Genomic DNA, 19,358 nt, shown 5'->3' on the forward strand with positions numbered 1-19,358 from the left:
ATAGATACATTTATTTTTCGTTTTGAAAGAAACCTACTATTTACATATTTGGGACCGATTCAAAGTTAAGACAAATGGGTCTGCTCTAGATAACTAGCACAGATAAAGTAGTTTAACTGCGGCACGCATCAGCTGAAAAGCGGGTAGGGAGTCTGAAAGGTTGAACTATTGGGGCAAATGCTTCCTCCCCACATCACCCCCGCCTTGGTCACGGATGAAATGATTTACCAAATCATTAAAAAAAATGTATAGGTTTACACGTTGGCATTTGAATATGTAAATTAATGTGTGCAAACAAATTCTTCTCTGTGACCTCCTTTTCCAATTAAATCACAGGATAATAAATGCGTGACGCCTGCCTGAAATATACTGCAACTACAGTAGTAACACATGTCCCGTTATAACGACGTGGGCATCGATGGAATCCGATTCATTATCATCACAGTTTCCCCCAAAGCAACACGCAGCATTCGATTAAAATATTCCTTCAACATGTTTCTGTATTCACAGGCTGCAATGGAGAGCGATCTAACATAATATTCCTTGGGCTGCTTTTACAGGCAGAACTGGTCTATTCGGGGACAAAAAAAAGCCCCTTCATTTCAGATATTGTGGGGAGTTTGTCAGAAAGCAGAGCTAAGCTTTAAGAGGCTTACTAGTGGTTTCTGGTGGTTGCTATAACGAGCCAGAATTGAGGTAGATTTTGGTGGAGGGGAAAATACGCACAAGAAAAGACAGAAAGCAGAGTAGCGGAGACTTTGTGCCCCCGTTGGAGAGATGGTTGAGTCCTCGTCAAGGTTGCTGTGGTATCCCAGAAACACCATTCACTCCGAGCTGTGACCGCGCACCGAAAACAGCAACAGCTCCACGGCGCCGGGCTGAGGAGCAGGAATTAGGAGCTCGCGAATAATATGAAAGGGATCCGCAAAGGGGAAAGCCGAGCAAAGGAATCCAAACCCCGGGAGCCTGGCACGAGAAGATGCGCTAAATGTGGCCGCCTTGACTTCATCCTGATGAAGAAAATGGGAATTAAAAGTGGATTTACATTTTGGAACCTCGTCTTTTTATTGACGGTGTCTTGTGTGAAAGGTAGGTCTGCTTTCGGGGGTCCCCTCTGCTTTGGATGGAGGTGAGCTGACTTGTCTCCAGAAGACAGGCTGGTAGCTTACTTTGCAATTTGCACCGATAAAATAATCATAATAATACTGAAAAAGGAGTTGATTCACAGCTCTTTTCCCTCCGGCTCAGATAGGAAATGCATTTTGCTTGCCAGATTTGGCGTTCAATGCAGTGATTGAGCTTGTGCTCAATAAATATTCTTGCAGTATGCTCAAACGAATACGTGAGTTGATTCCTATAGCCTCTAACTAGTGGATACCCAAGGCAGAATTCTTCTGCAAGACTTTCCTTGGTGGTGAGGATTACCTTGATTTCTAGTCAAACCAGTGAGGTTTGATGCTTTGGCTGGAACATTTATATCAAGCACACTCGTGTAAAGGCTTTTCTTCTTTACCCTTTCAGGTAGGAAAGTTACCGACATGCCAGGAATGGGCTGATTTTAAATGCATAAGGGCACAGGGGTCTTCCAAGCATCCCCCAACATAAATGTCTGCATGTGAATTATTTCTACGTGGGTTCTTTTGCATTGATAAATGATAGGGGAGCTTCCCTAAGTCCTGTGGTAGAGGTTTGGATTAAAATGAGGCTTTAAAATGGTTTGAGATGCCACGAAGTGTAACGATCCACCTTTGGGGATGAATGAAGGTAGGAAGAAAGTCATTAGCTGACGACCAGAAAGAAAATCCCCAGCAAGTCTTAACGTTCAGACAGGTAGAATGAGTGTCACATGCACAGACAAGGGGGGTGGGGGAGGGATGTAAAATTTATTTCTAAGCAGGAAAGCAAGGGACAGACAGGATCATCAGAAGGAGAGCTGTCCTCAGGAGAAAATAGATCCCCAGCTCTGTTCCACAACTTCTGCACGCCGCTGCCCATTAATTGCTGCAAAGAATACTCAGGAGGTTTATGACTCATGCCATCATTTTTGAACAATCACCTCCCCATACTCATGGCAGCTCGCAGAGACGCGATGGATGTCGTTTTCAGTGAAGCTAGTTTCCCATCCCGGTGTCTGGGTGTCGCGGGGGTGGGATGGGCGGTGGGGGTGTTTTGGCCCAGGCGCGCCACGGCTGTCAACACAAACTGGATGTTTCTTCCTGTGTAAAGGAGTGCCTCTCTGAACCGCAATCGGGCCGCGTCTGCATGAAACAGTTTATTGTCCAGCTTGCAGCTGGCTGTCCCCCCACAGAAGGCGGCCCATTTGCATTCAGTGGAAATGATAATTCATGTTTTGGGTGGAGGGAGCTGGAGGGGTTACCTCTCCGTCTATTAGGACCAACGATGAGTGGCATGCCTCGAATTTTAATTTACATCCAGAAATGCCAAGAAGTCGCCCGTGGTGTCTATAGCAGCAACTGTCTTGCAATCCCAACCTGCTTCTTAATGCTTGATTTTTTTTTTTCCTGGAGCCTCAGCGCAGCTCTAAAGGAAAACGCTTGTCCTACGCTGCGTAACTGCACTTCCTAGAGCCCAAAATGTGTCTCGGGCTGCTTCCAAGGGGTTTGCACCTCCGTCGCGGGCTCGACGCGCGCGGAGCCTCACATTCGTGCGGAGTTCGCCTGCCACGGGAGTCGGGGGTAACGGGCGGCCCTGGGGCTTCCTGCTGGACGCGCTCCGCGCCGGTGGGGGGGGGGCGCCGGGAGCCCGCCACAGCTCCTGGGGAGGTGGGGGGGAATTGGGTGGCTCCTGGTAGAGGATGACCGGGGGTTAAGTGCGAGTTTTCGTGTGTTACCTGTTGAGCCAAAACACATTCGAGGGGCAGGTGGGGGAGGGAGTCTCCGAAGCCAGCCGGCCTGACACACACGGAGCCGCGCCGCCCGGGATTACAGGCAGCCTGCCCGCACCTACCGTATGTTCAGAAAAAGACGCGCGGATAGAAAGGAACTGAGCGTTATCTGCGCCGAGTGGCAATGGGAAACGGGACTCCGCTTTTCTACTCACAGCTCCCGGACTTTGGACTGAAATAATGGGTCTTCACTGAGTATATCCCAGTTTGGGGGACATTGGGAAGAAGTAGTGTGTCACACTCTGCTTTGGTACCGTCCAAAATCTATTTTTCTACGGACAGTTCTAAAAAAATGTTTTTAAATAGTAATAAGGTTCCTCATTCTCACTTACTTGCCCCTTGGAAGACAGCTCCTATATTTTACAACTTAGAACGCTGGCCTCAAATTCTAAGAAACAAAGTTACATTGGCTGACGCTTTTGACCTGATCCCTATAAGCCGGGAAATGCCAGTTTAGACAGTTGGTATTGTTTCTCCTTCCCCTTCTTATTTTAATTTCACTTCAGTCTCACGCCTCCCCTAAAACCTAGATTGCTGCAATGGCTCACATGTTGTTTTCCCAGTGTCTATGCCTGCTGTCTCGCACACTTCTGGAATCCCAGGCCCACGAGGAAGCTCAAAAAGGGGAGTCATTTTAAGGGCTTTTTAGGTCCTAATGTAGGCTAGTGTGGAGGTTCAGGAAGTCCGGGGCTCACAATCGGCCACCTTCTGCCCACGCTCTCCGTCCCTCCACCGTCTCAGCTCTGCCTGCAACAGCAGTCCATGACAAAGAGGCTCAGTGGGAGGAAACGCCTCAAAGCAGAAGGCAAAGTGGCCTTCGGGGTTAGGCCGGAACCGCTCCGCTCCAGAGGGGTTGTAAAGGAGCCGAGTTTTCCTAGGCATTGTATCTCGCCTGTCATCAGCTGAAATAAAAGGCACAGAGAGCCCTCAATTTGGGAGTGGGGTGGAGTGGGGGCTGCTTAGACCTGATGCATGTCATTTCAAGCTGAACACACACACACACACACACACACACACGGGCAGAGGTTTCTGAAATGCAGCCTACAGCTGCAGCGTGTCTGTTTAGGTTTCACCCATGGAAACTGTGAATCTCCAAATCCTGCTTAAATGTCCCGCCCACGTAAACAGACACTCGGGGGTGCCTTCCCACACTCCTTCTCGGAGATCCCGGGGGAGCACACCAACCCCGCAGCTTAGGCACAGAAAACACTGACCTCGGTCGACAGCAGGTGGGAGCCAGGGTCCCGCGCCCCTCACCGGTACCAGAGCGTGCTTCCGGGGCTTCTAGCAGGACCCCATACTTCGAGAAGGATCCACGTGCTCTGGGATTCCGGCCACAGAGCTCTTTTGAAAGAGGGTGGTGCTCACGCCCTCTCCTCCAGCTAATTACTACTCTCAAGAATCGCGGGGTCCCTGCTCTCATTAGCACCTTCACCGACGCCGGGTGGCCGTGCCCGGAGGTCTCCGCCGCCCGCGTGTGCCCTCCCTCCCAGCCTCAAAGCGACCGTCTGACCTGACAGGTCAGGAAAATAAATGTCGTTTCTTGAGGGACATTTTCAAAGGGGATTAGAATGGGCTGATGTCTTTACAAAACAGTAACAACAGCAAGCAAAAAAATTAAAACATCCACCGTCATCACCACCTCCTTGAGCTTAGCCCCCTTCCTTTGGGGTGAGCACGAGTGAGACACCTGCTGGGAGGCAACCTTTCTGTTTAATTGCGGGGTCCCTCTCCCACTGCAGTTTGGAAGGGGTGTGCCTTTCAACCAAAAAGGCATTTGTTTCCTCTGAGAATATTGATTTCTTCTAGAAGCCCAGACCTCCTGAAATTTCCACGGACCACCTGCGGTCTAAATTGAGTGCCCTGCTATGCCTAACTTGGCCTGTGGAGTGTGCGTGCCTGTGCGTATGTGTGTGAGTGTGTGTGTGTGCATTGCTGGGAGGAGGAGGAGGTCCGCATGTATTGACACGGAGGAGCCTTTGGGAAGCGGGGGTGGGCGCAGTGGGGGGGCGGAGAGAGTGTGCTTTTGTGTGAGTGTGTGTGAGTGTGTATGTGTGTGTGTGTGTGTGCGCGCGCGCGTGCGAGGAGGAAACGTGTGGCGAGAAACAGCATTCGCGTGCCCAGGACTCTAGATGGTGGGTGGTGCGGGTACCACTGCTGAGTCGCGTTCCCCTGCGGGTGCCGAGAAAACGCCCTTTCCCCAAACTGACCGCAGCTCAGTCCTCCCTCAAACAATTTCCCCTCTAACGGGCACTCCGGGAGTTCAAAAACTCTTCGTGGAATCAGTAATGGAGATAGCTGCTCCTCTACGTTCTCTCTCCTTGCTGCCCAGCTCCTCGGCGAGGGAAAGGCAAGCAGTAGCGCAGTTCCAGGTTCAAGAGCCACAAGGGCTTATTGGGACCCTAGGGGGAGGGACAGAAGAAAAGGAACAGCACAGGGTCATCTCGGTCGCCGAGGGGTCCCCTCCCGCCCGCGCCGTATAGTGGCCAGCTGAGGGCTGAAAGCTGGACACGCATGGGGATGGCAGCGCATTGCAGAATAATAATGAAGCAGGGAGACCAAAGAAAGAAAGGAAGATCAACTCAGGGAGCAGGCGGATTCTCTTCTATCCGAACACGGAGCCTTTGGGGGAGGCTTTGCACCGCTGAGTTGCTAAGTCAACCCTATTTACCGCCTTGAAAAGGCTTGAATAGCTTCCAGAATTCTGAGCTGAACTTCTGGACTGTTACCTTGTTTAAATCGTTCTGAAATGTAATTTTGCAGCACCGTATTCTTCTAAGTCTTGGGTGCTGTGGAGTTGGGAGTGGGGTTGGAAGCTGCATTAAGCCAGTGCAGGACGACTGTGTAAGCAGAAATAATTAAGGAGCAGTTTTCAGTCTCCTAAAAACCTGATGCCAGCCCCTTTGGGACCCTTCAAGGAGAAAAGGGGTAGAATTATTTCCAGGATCACAGACTTAATTCAGTTACTATCACTGTTCATTATATTAATTAGCATTACTATTTGTGGGGGAGCTGAATAGATACTGGGTGTACGTGACTTTTTTCTGCACGCACAATTTGGTGTCTGCAGAAATAGTGAAAAAATAAAGCAGTAGCAAGTGGCATCTGTATATGGTTCTAAATACAGTAAAGGTCTATCACAAGTGAGATGTGTTATACTTCTCCCTGTGTCCCAAGAGATGACTTTCTTCTACTTGACATCAGGGTCTCCAGAAAGGGCTTCAAGATATCACATACCTTCAATGTTTTGTCCAGTTTGGAAAATAACTAGGAAGCACTATACAATATGTCTGCTGAACCAGTTACTTTAGGCAACGTAACTATTTAAGAAAACATGCTATTTTATACTTCATATTCCAATGTTTGGGAGATTAGAAATAAAATGATTGCAGATGAAAAGATTAGGAAAAATGTGTGAGATACAAATAAAACTCAGGGCCGTTTCATTTCATCTAAGTATACATTAACACATAACTTCTCTTTCTATCTCTTTCTTCCATTCCTTTTACTCCTCAAAGAAGAGTGTAGTTTAGGGACACAATGGCAGTTCTGATTTGGATTTTGAATCAGGTCAGGTAAGGAAGACAGCGAACAGACACTCTTGTTACTAAATTCATCTTTTCTCTCTCAGAGTGGGTGATTCATGGCACTTTCCAGGGAGATCAGTTTCCATGTGTACAAGATTTTCTCAGAATTAGGCCCCTTATAAAAGCTTTCATTCTCATCAGGAATACCTTTCAGTATTCGTGGCTTAAGTGCTGATGGTCACGTTCCTTTCTCTCGAGTCTCCAGTCTTGCAGACATCAAATGCATTTCATGCCATCAGGCCTTTGATAAACTTTTGTTTCATGCTGGTTGAGAATTCCTAAGGATGAAGATTTTCTGTATAATCACAGCTTATTGCCCACAACCCAATTTGAAATACCAAATCTCCTTTTAAAAAAATCTTAATTTACAACATTAGCATGTGCATCTTATACCTTGTAAATTGGATAACAATATCAATGCTAATCATATGGTATTAGATATCACAATACTGTTCCGTTGACTCTTAAAAGCTCTCACAACAGTGATTTTCAGTATTCCTGAACAAATAGCATCAGCATCCTCTGGAAACTTGTTAGAAATACAGATTCTCAGGTCCCCATCCCCAGACCTATTGTAACAGGTGCCTTGGTAATTGGGCGTAGACATTAGTGTTTTTAACAAGTCATCCAGGTAATTCTGATGGGTTTTAAAATTTGAGAACCACTACAGAAAAGCTGAAATAGCAAGAGCTCTGGAGTCACCAAGACCTGAAGTCAAATAATAATACTGCCAGCAGTCATTTTTATACTAGCAACTCAACTTCCCTAAGATTCAGTTTTATTGTCTATAAAAAAAGGAGATCAGAATATCATTAGGCCTAGAGAGAGATAATACATGCAAAATACATAGTGCCTGACACTAGTAGTTAACAGTATTATCAAAATACATTTCCATATGCAAAGCCAGTATGAGCTCCCACATACTTCATCCCTAACACCAACAGATCTAACTTGTCCACAGCAATAAATTAAAAGTTGTAGCATCTTCTCACTAGTTATTATTTCACTTTGGCTAAGCTCCCAGGCTATAATACACTGGAGAAACATTCTTGAAATTTCTGCTTATCACTCATACGCAGTTACTTCAGGTGACAGCTCCATGAATCAGGGTTGCTTAAAATGTTACTCCTGCTCTGGGCTAATTTCATCCTGTGTATTCCAATGTTCATTTATTTTAATATTGGTTGATTATTGTACTTACTGAATTTGTTAATTCTTCTTGTCACACATCATGATATTTACAGGGCTGGGAGAGTTCTTAAATATCAGCTCATATTTTATACAACAAGTGCACATGCATTTAGAAAGGATAAGTGATTTTTACTAGGTTATAAAGATCATTTGCTCCAGAACTTATGCTAGATAGTTGGACACTCGAGTTCAACTCTCTTTCTACTATACATTATCAATTTTACTACAGAGTTTTCTCAGATGGCACCAACGAAGACAATAGCAAAAGTTAATATATAAGAATCATATGTTAATTAGTACCGTATAAGAATAATAGAGATTACACGTTTTGTGGTAAAATTTTTTTTAAATGTTAACTACTTGTTTTGTAGAACAAAAGCAATTATGTATGAAAATATTTCTAAGACTGATATAATATGTACATCAATAAATAACTAATCATATCTTCAGTAAACTATTCATATTATAGGTCTATAAAAATAAAATCAGTACATTGATATTTCTCATGTATCATAAGAACTTTGAAGGATAGTACTGATTTTAAGAGTATTATTTTATTTCTATAAAGAAATAAAATAAAATAATTATAAAATAATTCTTATTTTATTTTACAATCCAGACAATTTCTTATTTAAAGTCTTTCAAATTTAGAAAATCTGTTCTTTAATTTCTTCATGTTCTTAATATGTTTAAATTATATTAACATAAGATTTATGCATTCTCTCATCTGCATTTACCTCTGTACATTTCTCTCACATAACCTATATAAGACAATAGTTTCATTCAAAACTTGACCTTATAAATTATGGTACATTTTATAAATATTAATAGTGCACAAAACAATCAATAATATTAAGGGATTATCTTTTAGTGACATGTGAAATATTTTTAAAAATCTTTTAAAATTTGGGAATGAAATTTCCACAACAATGAGTGATATTAAGTTTGAGGTACTTAACTGTTCAGAAAGTGACTAAAATATATAAAAAGTAATGAGTGATTCTCTTAAAAGCTGAGTTTGTAATATGCAAGATTGTAAAGTCTTTCCTTCCTTTGTTTTATGGTGGCAGATTTTAAAGGAATATTTATGATTATATAGTTTAAAGTGATGTGAGGGTGTTTTTAATTATGACAATTTTAAAAATATAGCTGGATACCACTTTGAAAGGAAATTTATAAGTGGAAATTGACTAAGCAGAAGTGGATTTATTAAATCCAAAATAACACTGAATAAACAAAGGCTATGCTTCTGCTTTCCATTAAACAAATCTATTAGGTTGACTCCAGAATTCTCACATGGGCTTCATATGTGGAGAGAATATAAGACCTTATTATGTTAGGGAAATGATAGCAAGATAGGATTCTTTGATATGTCTTCTCTTTTTCTAAATGTGGGAAATCCTGTACTAAGTCCATTGTATAAAGTGTACCATTTACCTCTTAAACAGTGGCTCTTTCCCTAAGTTTCCTGCTCCCAATCCTAACAACCCTCTTGTAAGATAGCTGTTATCTCCTATGTATGGATTATTATCTCCATTTTTAAATTATCCACATTACCTGAGGTCAAAGAGGTGCAATGACTTTCCAGGATCACATGGTTAGCTAGTTGCTGAGTGAAATCTAAAGTGATAATAGATTCAGAAGCTCATAGACTTATTAAAAGTTTAAACCATAATGACTAAGTCACTAATTAAACCTCTTCATTTTTAAGAGGAAAACTGAAACCTTGATAATTTAATTTAAAGGAAAGGCTAAAATTAACACTGATGATTAGATAGATAATCACCATTATATTAATACAGAAATTCTCAGTTTTGTAATTTTCAACATCTTTCACTTAAGTTTCCTTATTTTATTCTTTTAATGATCCTGTATGATTGATGTGAAAGATAGTTTCCAGTTTTATAAGCAACAGTAGGTGAAGCAAAAGCACATTAATACACAAGTTAACTATGCCACTATAAGATAGAAAACTATTTAGTGCATTAAGTTAAAAAAAATTGAATCAAAATATGTAATCCTTAGATCCTAACCCAGTGCTCTTAAGTAAAATTTAAAATTTATGAATGCAGAGGATCTACAGTCTTCACATATAACATAATATTTGGGCATAAAAATTGTTTATCAATTGTATCATAAGCCTTGGCAAATAAATTTGTTCCATTTGGTAACTTAATCTTTCATTTGGTTCTACAGGATTTTAAGAATGGGAAAGCTCTTACAACTTGGCTGAGTCTAGTGTCTGATAGTTAGGGAACGTGCATTAGATTTATTTGTGGGTGTAAGGAAAGACGCTTCTTACACAAACATTCACATCCAAGCTCTATCTATGGTCTACTTCATTCCATAATTGCACCCTAGTTAAAAGTACAGGTGTAGTTACATAAAGAGGAGACAAGGCAGAGAAATGAAGTGACTTGCCAAGCTAGAGACTGTAAAACAGTTTTTAAGTTCTTTTAAATTCACATATATGGTGCATGTTTCTCTTTATTGGGTACCGCCTTACGAGCTTCTTTATTTAGTCCTAATTGGCTTACGAGAGCAAAAACTTCTTAAGAGGAAGGACCACTGTACCTCCCCAAATCCTGACCAGACTCAAAACTACTTCCTGAACTAACTGTGTAAAGAAACACAAAAGTGTAATAATATTGGCAAATAAGAAACTTAACATGTAGTCTGAAGATAGCCTAAAAATTAAATGAGGACATTGAAGAAAATATTATATTGAAAATATAATAATATTGCATTCTCTTATAAAGGTGATGAAATGTATTTTCACATGTAACACAAGTATTTTTGAGTATTTTTGTACTTTTGTCCTTTCTGAGCTTCAGATTTTTCCAACATAAATTAGCTTTTCCTACTTGCACTATTAAAATTTTGTGGATATATTTTTAGAGAAATTACTTTAACCTATATTTTTAATTTTAAAGCTCAGATATCCTAATAATGTCCTCATATGTATTATTCATGGAATATACTCATTGCACTGGACACTTTTTAATTAGCCAACCTTATTTTAAATAGTTTCACAGCTTACAACAGCTAAATAGAGATTTCTCCAAGGTTGGCAGAAGTCAGTGATAAAGGTGCAACTACAATCTGTCTCCAAATCTTTTTCTTACAATTATGCATTCCAGAATTTTATCTCATGTTGAAAATTGACTGTTAGCCATGTTCTCCACTTTAAAATTGATCCTATTATTATATTAATTCAATTTAATTTATTGAAGTTTTAAACAAAATTGACTTGATATTTAGTCTTCATGATTTTGGGGAGGGGAGGGGGAAGCACAAGAATAATAAAAATGCCTTTTCTGGAGCTTTTCATATTCTCATTAGCCATTTTGTTTTCTCATTTAGTTACTTAATAAAACTATCAGCTGTGTATTATTGTTTGATATTATTTTGATTTCTAAAATATTTATTTTAGTTTTCTATAGGGACATATCTTTTAATTTTTTGTTTGTTTATCCTATGAAGGTTGTCAGATTTTAAAGAAATCTGAAGAAAAAAATGTTATTAATTTCATTCTATCTTACACTGCGATATAATAGGTACCTGAAACTTACTGTTAATAACTAAAAAATATAATCTTAAGCTATAATTTATTATGACTATTTTAATATAGAGAAGTGGCTATGAATCTGTTCTGTTGTTATTCTATTAACACATAATAAAATACTGTTAAAAAAACTAACTTCAGGTAATTCGTAATTTTTAGAAATGATTTTCAAACTTTGCATATTTTCACATACAGAAATGACTCTTCTGAACTTTTATTAGAGGTGTAATTTGAATTTCTCCCAAATGTTGATAATGAATTTATGCTGATCACTCTGCATGTTCTTATATTGAGTTCTGTGTTACTAAAAGCTGTATTCTCAAGATAATGGATCAAAGTTAGGAGAACAGGCAGAATAAATACAACTGAATCTCCTGGAGATGAGACACGGTACCTTGGATTTATTGGCTCTGTGCTCTAACCAACTGAACTATGTAGTCTAGATAAAATATTTACTCAGTATTCACATACATGGAGAAACCCTGAGTTAAGGATTTTTGGCTGATGTCTGAATCAAAACAGCTGAACTGATTCAAATGTTTTCTGTAAACAAATTTGCATCCAGGCTGCTGATATGTGTGCCAACTTGCAGCTTCATAGTTTCTAAGATGATGGAGGTGATAAACCCTCTTAAATGAAGTTTACAATAGAAATGTTGACAGGCCCATGATTACCTGTATTGAATTTATGCTCTTTTTAGGGCTTAAAAAGAAAAAAAAAAAAACTTTCTTCTAGAAATCCTACTAGAACTTGAGAGTTCTTTTATCTGTTAAAATCTTTTTATCTGTTAAAAAAATCTTTTTAAAGAAGGTCAAACAGAAACTCTTAAAATCAATTTGCTAGCAAAATGCTCGGAAATCTTTAACATCTCTGTTAGCTCGGCAGTGTTCATTAATATATTAATAGATGAAAATCAGAAATGACATTTGAATTTAATTTTTAAATATTACCAATGTGTAAGTCCTTAGAAATCAGCCATTTTCAATACTTTGAAGATCACTACTTCTTTTTACCTGTAGTTGCTTAGATTACTGAAATCTCCCTATTTTAGAAAGACTACCTTTTAATTAATTATAAATTCATTGAAAAGCAAAATTCTCAAAGGCCTCAAAAGAAATAGGAAGATAGTTAGACATATTAGGTTATGTGCTGTGCTACTTCATGTATAAATCAAGTTTGGTTTAGTATGTCTTTTATTAGAGTACTATTATTTTGAATTGAATGTTGTGGCCATGACACAATTTAAGCTAGGAGTTGTGAAAGAGCCAGTGGTCACTAGATTTTACTCCCACAGAAGAGCCAGTGGCTCATTTATCAGTTCTGGGTCTCATCAACATATTCTTTCAGACATCAGTCACTTATTGAGGGCCAGAGTGTGTCAAGCCCTTGCCTAGACTTTGAGATTATAGAGATGAAGATCTAGTCACAACCCTAAAAGAAGATACAGTTTTTATTTTGAAGTACGCCTTCTGTGATCATAGTAAGAAAGCAATCTAGCTATTGTGAAATTATTTAGGCAATGGATTATTTTTTCATGAAATATCAGTGTAGCTTATCACACCTTTATTTACATATCCTACATATTAAATATTTATCCTATCACAGGTTAAGTATTAACACCCTAGAGACTTTGCTTAAAACTTTCCAATGAGATGCATCATTTTTGTGATCTAACCTAATGTAATTTCCCATGTAATTTTCAATTAAAGTGTTTATTCATTCCCATCTGTTCAGCCAACTGATATTAACTAGTTTATCCAGTATTAATAAAGATCCCACATGTAGTTCTATAACAGAATTTGTACAGATATATGACAGTTTGCAATGAGCAAACTGAACTTCTTACATACTTATTCCTACGTTAATTCCTGTCTGAGAACTCCTCAGTGGCTTGCTAATACCTTCAAATTTAAATTAAAATCTCTGTGCCTTCATTTACTGACTCACAGGAAAAAGCCCTGAACTAACTTACCCAGGTTAACACATGCAAAGGGAAAACAAATAATTAAAAATAAACATAACAGATTCTGTCAAAATTTTCCATCCCTTATTTTTGTCTTTATTGTAGACGAAGTAAATTATGTTTTTTTTTTTTTTGTGTGTGTGTGTGTGTGTGTGTGTTGTTTTTAATCTGTAATTTAAAGAGCAATAGAGGGATCTATGAGTGATTTGAAGAGGAAATACTGGCATTGGATCAATGCCAGTTTTGTTACATAAGAGCTAAGTAGAATAATATATCTTTATAAAATTAGGCCATTCTACAAATCTGATCTTGTATTTTACATTTTTCTCATTTCCCCCCACATTGATTACATTAATGATCCATTTTATTTTAATGTTTGCACAAACATCCTACTTCACAACTGTCATCTCCCTATGCCCTTTCTCATTCCATAAAGCTCAGTTCTTGGTGAATAAAGATAATCTAAAGTGTAAGAAACCAGATTTAACATTTGTTAATATAACACATATTATGGGGTTTTCTATTTCTAAGCCTCAAAATTTTGACTATTAATGTAAGATCAAAACCAAATATTTCCATTATCTGTGTAAATCTCTATCTTCTCTGAATTTAGAAGCTTGAGATAGAAAAGCTTTGGATAACATGAATTGTTTTACTTAACTTGGTATAACTAAAAGAAAGAATATCCATGTGCACCATAGTGAATTTCTAGCACTCTCCATAATACATAGCATTAGCTCCATTTATTGAAGTGCTATACAATGCAAGGAGAAAATTGGCAGGATATACTGACTAGGTTGCATCAACATCTCAAACCCATGTCTAAAATCCTCCCTTTGACATAACAAAGAAGAAAATGTTTCCTTTGTATTTCACAGGCAATATTACACAAACAGCCCTGAGCTGCCTTTCCATTCATTTTGTTTTTCCTTCTCAAGTTCTAACTCTCTTTTTATTCCCAAATATTACTGAAAATGTACAGGCCACAACAGTGTCATAATATGTACTGGTTGCTTAAAATGCTTTGGAAAGGCCCTTATACTGGCTTGTTTATCGTTGGTACTCAAGAAAATCTCAGAGAAGCCGTCAATCAGATGTACCGCCAGCCTTCATGAAAATTATGAAAATGGGTACAATTAGTCTGGGTCAGAGTTTGAAACAAGTGATCTTTGCCTACGCAGCTATTTCTGCGAGGGGTGTTTGTATAAAAGAGGCAACTTTCTTATAAACACTTCCAGTACTCTTTAAATGCCAAATTAAATGCAGTTAACAAAATTTTGTTGATAGTAAAAAAACACAAAATAAGATAAGTATATGCATTCTTATTGATTGTATGTGTAAGCAAAAACACAATTTATGAATTGTTTCCTATATTTTCATTTAAATTTTTATAACTGTTTTCTTCTAAAGTCCATGTGAAAACACTTCCCTCAGTAGGAAAGGTCATTTGACATTTTTATTTCTGCTTCATCATTTCTCATCTTCATGGCAGGAAAAATACTGATTTTCCTTGTTCACTGCTTTGGACTGTGAGTATCTTTCATTTAAGCATCTCAAACTTGAGTAATAGACTTAGCCACTTTTTAAATTTGAGGAAACAATTTAGAAAGCAGAAATGAGCTAGCAAGTGGCCTGCCCAACTCAAAACCCTTGGTCTTTTCATCACACCAAACAGGATTCATCAATTTTGAAGATTAAAAAAAAATGCAGATATTGAGATGCATTCTGAATTCTTTCACATATATATGGTTATTTCTTTTCTGGAGTGAATATTTCTGAACATAGAACAATTTATTCTGTATGCTTCAGAATGAAGGGAAAGCAATGGAAACAGGAGAAGTCAGGAGTAACAATTCAGAAAGGTCAGACTACTTGTGTTGCCAGAGGAACAGGCCTCATGTTAGTGTGTGGGCATGCTTTTTTTAATCCTTTATTAAGTTACAGAGTGCTGTTAGAATGAAAAATATATGTATTATGGAAAAGCTTAGGTATTATGATATTATTGTAAGGCATTGCATTTAATAATACCTAATATTATATATTTTTATTTTTATAAAATAGAAAGGAAGCCATAACTGTAATGTGTGTACAATATCTCATTTAGTATTTACTTATAGTCTTCTTTATTTTTCAACATTCTAGACTTCATGCCAAACTTTCTGTGAATTTATTATTTTAGAAATGTGAAAGAAATAAAACATGATTCTTTAATTCATGACTATTATTTAGTAAAAAGGAATATGTAAAAAATCTTAAATCACTCACTGTGGCATCTCCATACCTAACTCAGGACCTTATAAACAGAGTAAGCACTTAAAGTATTTGGAGACTTGAACTGGACTATAATTAATTGAATTCATTAATTTGATTTAAGTCCAACTTGCACTCAGGAAAACCAATCTATATTGCTAAATCTTTCAATTGTTACACATTTCAAATATTTATAATTCTGTTAACAGGGGCTACTGTTATTTATTTGGATAGCCAGTGTTTTCTAGGAATAAGAGAATTTATAAAAATATTGTCTATCTAATCAGTATGTAAAAAATGAACCACTTTTGCTACTTTTGAATATACTATTTAGTTTCACTTTTGAATGTACAATCCAGTTTCTTTCACTTGAACAGTCTATGGTGAAGCCCCTTAGTTCAGAATATAGCTACTTCCATTATTATCACAGTAAAAAACTAAAGAATTATTGAGCCCCAATAAATTAACCTTGATATCAGAAATAATTATTAATTGTGAGGCCACTTAAGCACCTATTCTCAACCAGTACTCAATATAACAGAGAGTAAATTAATTTTGAGACAGTTATTATTATCATTGTCAGTCTTTAATCTGATAACATAGAACGTAGTAGATTCCAACACCAGTTACATCCTTACTAACCAGATGACCTTAAGTGCCATGTTTCCTTTAGGTAAAGTTTCCTCATCTCTTACATTCCCTGTAAACTTCATATAATTTTGATACCAAATGGATCAGTATGAGAAAGCACTTTATAACTATTATTTATTTGAAAATAAATACACGATAAAACTATGTTTTTTTTTAACTTTACATGTGTAAAGGATTCTAGATTATTGTTTACCCTTTAATAACAGGAAATTCTATTTTGCCTCCCAACCAATCTAGTATTTATCAAAATGGTCTCAAATGCCTAACAGACACAGGAGTTATAGTGCTAATGTAGTTCGAACTCTCAAATTGACTGCTACTGGAAAAGTTCCTCTAAGGAAGTGTCTCCCTTGCTGCAAAGTTCCAAATATACTAACCATGAAGTTCTAATTAAAATCATTGCCATTCTTTGACCGTTGATGTATATTTGCCTTCTGTTTGATTTCTTAATATCATACTTTAAACAAGTCTAAATCTGATAATAACCTGTTGAGGCTGACTGTAGTCCCCAGAAGAAATGACTTTCTACAATATGTTCTTAGACTTAGTGGTTCAGAAGTATGGGGAGCATATGGAGAAACCGATGATTTTGAACAGAATAGAATTCAATAAATTTAAACTTAATAGTATAACAGATAGAATTTCATATTCTTCACCTACCATATATTTAAAATGTATCCCCTACCTTTTCAACTTACTGAAATACCATCTCTCCTCCACAGATATATTTCTCCAGATGCTCTCTTATTGAAATTAAACTCATCTTTCCTCCCATCAACTTTAACTTTCATTTGAGTGAGAGTTACAGTTCTTACCACAATTTGCCTTGTATTTAGTAATTTATGCATATTCCATCTCCCTCATGTAACAGAGAAATATGGGAGGTCAATGGCTGTGTCCGTGGTAATGCTCTAGAGGTAAAATCTTAACAAATGTAAGTTGTTTTAAATTAGAATGGAAAACAACAGAATATTAATAGACCTATCATTTTCTGATATTTTATATATTATTTTGCATATTTTAATTTTAATTAATAACTAATGTAGAACATTTTAGCAGAGCTAAAGCTCTTTGCACCTGAAGACCCAGCAAGTCAGACACCCAACCTTAGGACCAACAAAAATAAAAACTAATAACTAATGCATTATTTATATTTTTTCTGCCTCCTCTAATCTTTTGTTATAGCATAGAGTTTTACTTCTCCCATGATGTTTAATTTGCCATTTAATTTTGTAGCATTTCACCGACCTTGGTTAATATTTTAATTTTCTTTTGCTTCTCTTCATCTGTTTCAAAATTGGAAATGTCCCTTGAAACATTAGTCATACTTATGAAAGTTTATGGACACACTGTTTCAGGTTTCATATTTTCCTTTTAAAGAAAAAATATTGAGATCGCCTATCACCTGTTATGTCTATTTCTCTTAGGTATTTCCACTTCTTCAAAGTGTGTTACTTTAATTAATTAAAAAACACCTATCTTCATGAGCTTCTGTTCCAATTTGAGGTCTGAAACAGTGATAGTGTTTAAGGTATCTTTGAAGTTTTCTTCCAAAACACCCTCAATGTAATTTCCTACTATCTCTATTGACATTATCATCCAGATCATGAAAAAAATACTTTTTCCACCTGTGATTTCCTCATTACTTTTGTTTCCTCCTGTGTCTCCATTTTATTATATTTAAATTGTGGGAGTTGGAAGAGATATTTACAATCTCGTGCATTTTGAAAACTTTGCACTTCTATGTTACAATTTAAATCATCAAATTGTTCTTCCTTTTGTTTTGCAATTTTTAATTTACAAATTATTTTCCTCAATTTTTAGTAATTAAATATATTTTTATATTTCTTGCTTGCCAATTCTTTTTATTGATTATGAGATTTTATTGGAGGAATGAAAGTGGTGTGACCTGCTTTGCTCCGAGAGAGGCACCACTGCCTGTCACTTACTGTTGTATCTACCTGAAGTTGCTCTGCAAGTAGTTGTTCTTATTTTCTTTTTATATTTTGGGAGCCAATTATATTATGCTTATCAAATCTATTTATCATTCTTTGTTTTATGTTAGCATTTCTAAAGAGCTAATCATTAAAAACATGTCTTACCATTTTTATGACAGTAGGTGTACAATAAGCATGAATTTGCCCATTTGACAAGTATATGATTGTTAGCTTTCTATTGATTGAAAGAGTCTAAGAAGGAAATCAACTGAAACAGCATGTTAACTTAAACGTTTTTAACCTGAGTCATTTTTCCATAAAAAATGTCTTTAGTGAAAATAATAGGACCATTACCAGGTGAATGGCTTATTAATAGGTCAATCACATAGTTGAAAAATGCTTAGATATTCAGCCACAAGTTCTGCCCTTTGCTTGTTCTGTTCTAACTTACTTCTTAGTTAACTGAAAAGGAAGCAGAAAGTGATGGAAGTGGTATATTCTGGAACTTTCTTTCACTCCTGATGCTTCAGAAGTACAGGGGATGTTAGGATTCTAAAACCAGTCTTCAGTGCTTGAGCAGATTTAACAGGTGAGTGATCATTTGCAAGGCTGACACAGCTTGTAGAAATGGGATTATAATAGTTTTCCACAGCATGAAGGAATCTGACATTTTTGTTTTAGAGATGCAATAATTTCCAATGCCAAGCTTTCAACTTTAAAATTTTTATAGATTGTACAGGACTGCCTAGTGAAAACTGCTGTTGCATTGTAATGTTAATGGCAAGCAGGATAAAACAGCTGTAAAAAAATATGACATATAGGCAGCACAATTCTGTATACTTCAGTAGTACAACCAACAAAAACAAAATCTAGAAGAGAACATTTCATACAGTAAGCTTTCCATTGGATTTTATTCCATTTTTAAAATTTGATAATCATTTTGCCTCACCTAATGAAAATTAATCATGGTAACATTTATTTAATCCTGAAAAGTTAACTATTCTGATGATTTATGTATCACACTTAATGTTCCACTATAACAAAACATTTATAGGATAGACAGTAAAAAAGAAAAAGAAAATAGTTGAACACATATTATATATTTATGTATTTATTTTTGGCATCTTGTGAAATGTGATAGAAACTTAAGAGCTACTATGCTAGGATACATGTAAATATTGAAGAACATGGAGTCTATAGCTTATAGCAATTAATTATACAAATTAATACATTAATAGTTTATTCATAATTTGCTTTAGTTTTGAAAACTGATTTTGTTATTTGAAAACTTACAGAGAATTTTATTATA

At 37.1% G+C, this 19,358-nt stretch overlaps 1 protein-coding gene across 5 annotated transcripts in view; it reads left to right on the plus strand.

The window, feature by feature from the left end:
• The first annotated feature begins 622 nt into the window (after positions 1-622).
• The window catches only part of CSMD3 (CUB and Sushi multiple domains 3), a 1,218,504-nt gene continuing 1,199,768 nt past the window's right edge, over positions 623-19,358 (plus strand). For all 5 annotated transcript variants that reach the window (XM_057497816.1, XM_036876426.2, XM_057497817.1 and 2 more), the window contains exon 1: positions 623-1,089. In XM_057497816.1, coding sequence (XP_057353799.1) covers positions 912-1,089 — 178 coding nt within the window. In that variant the 5' untranslated portion in view covers positions 623-911. The remainder of the gene's footprint in view (positions 1,090-19,358) is intronic.

This window comes from Manis pentadactyla, chromosome 3 (assembly GCF_030020395.1).
Source record: "Manis pentadactyla isolate mManPen7 chromosome 3, mManPen7.hap1, whole genome shotgun sequence".
In the NCBI taxonomy this organism is placed as follows: Eukaryota; Metazoa; Chordata; class Mammalia; order Pholidota; family Manidae; genus Manis; species Manis pentadactyla.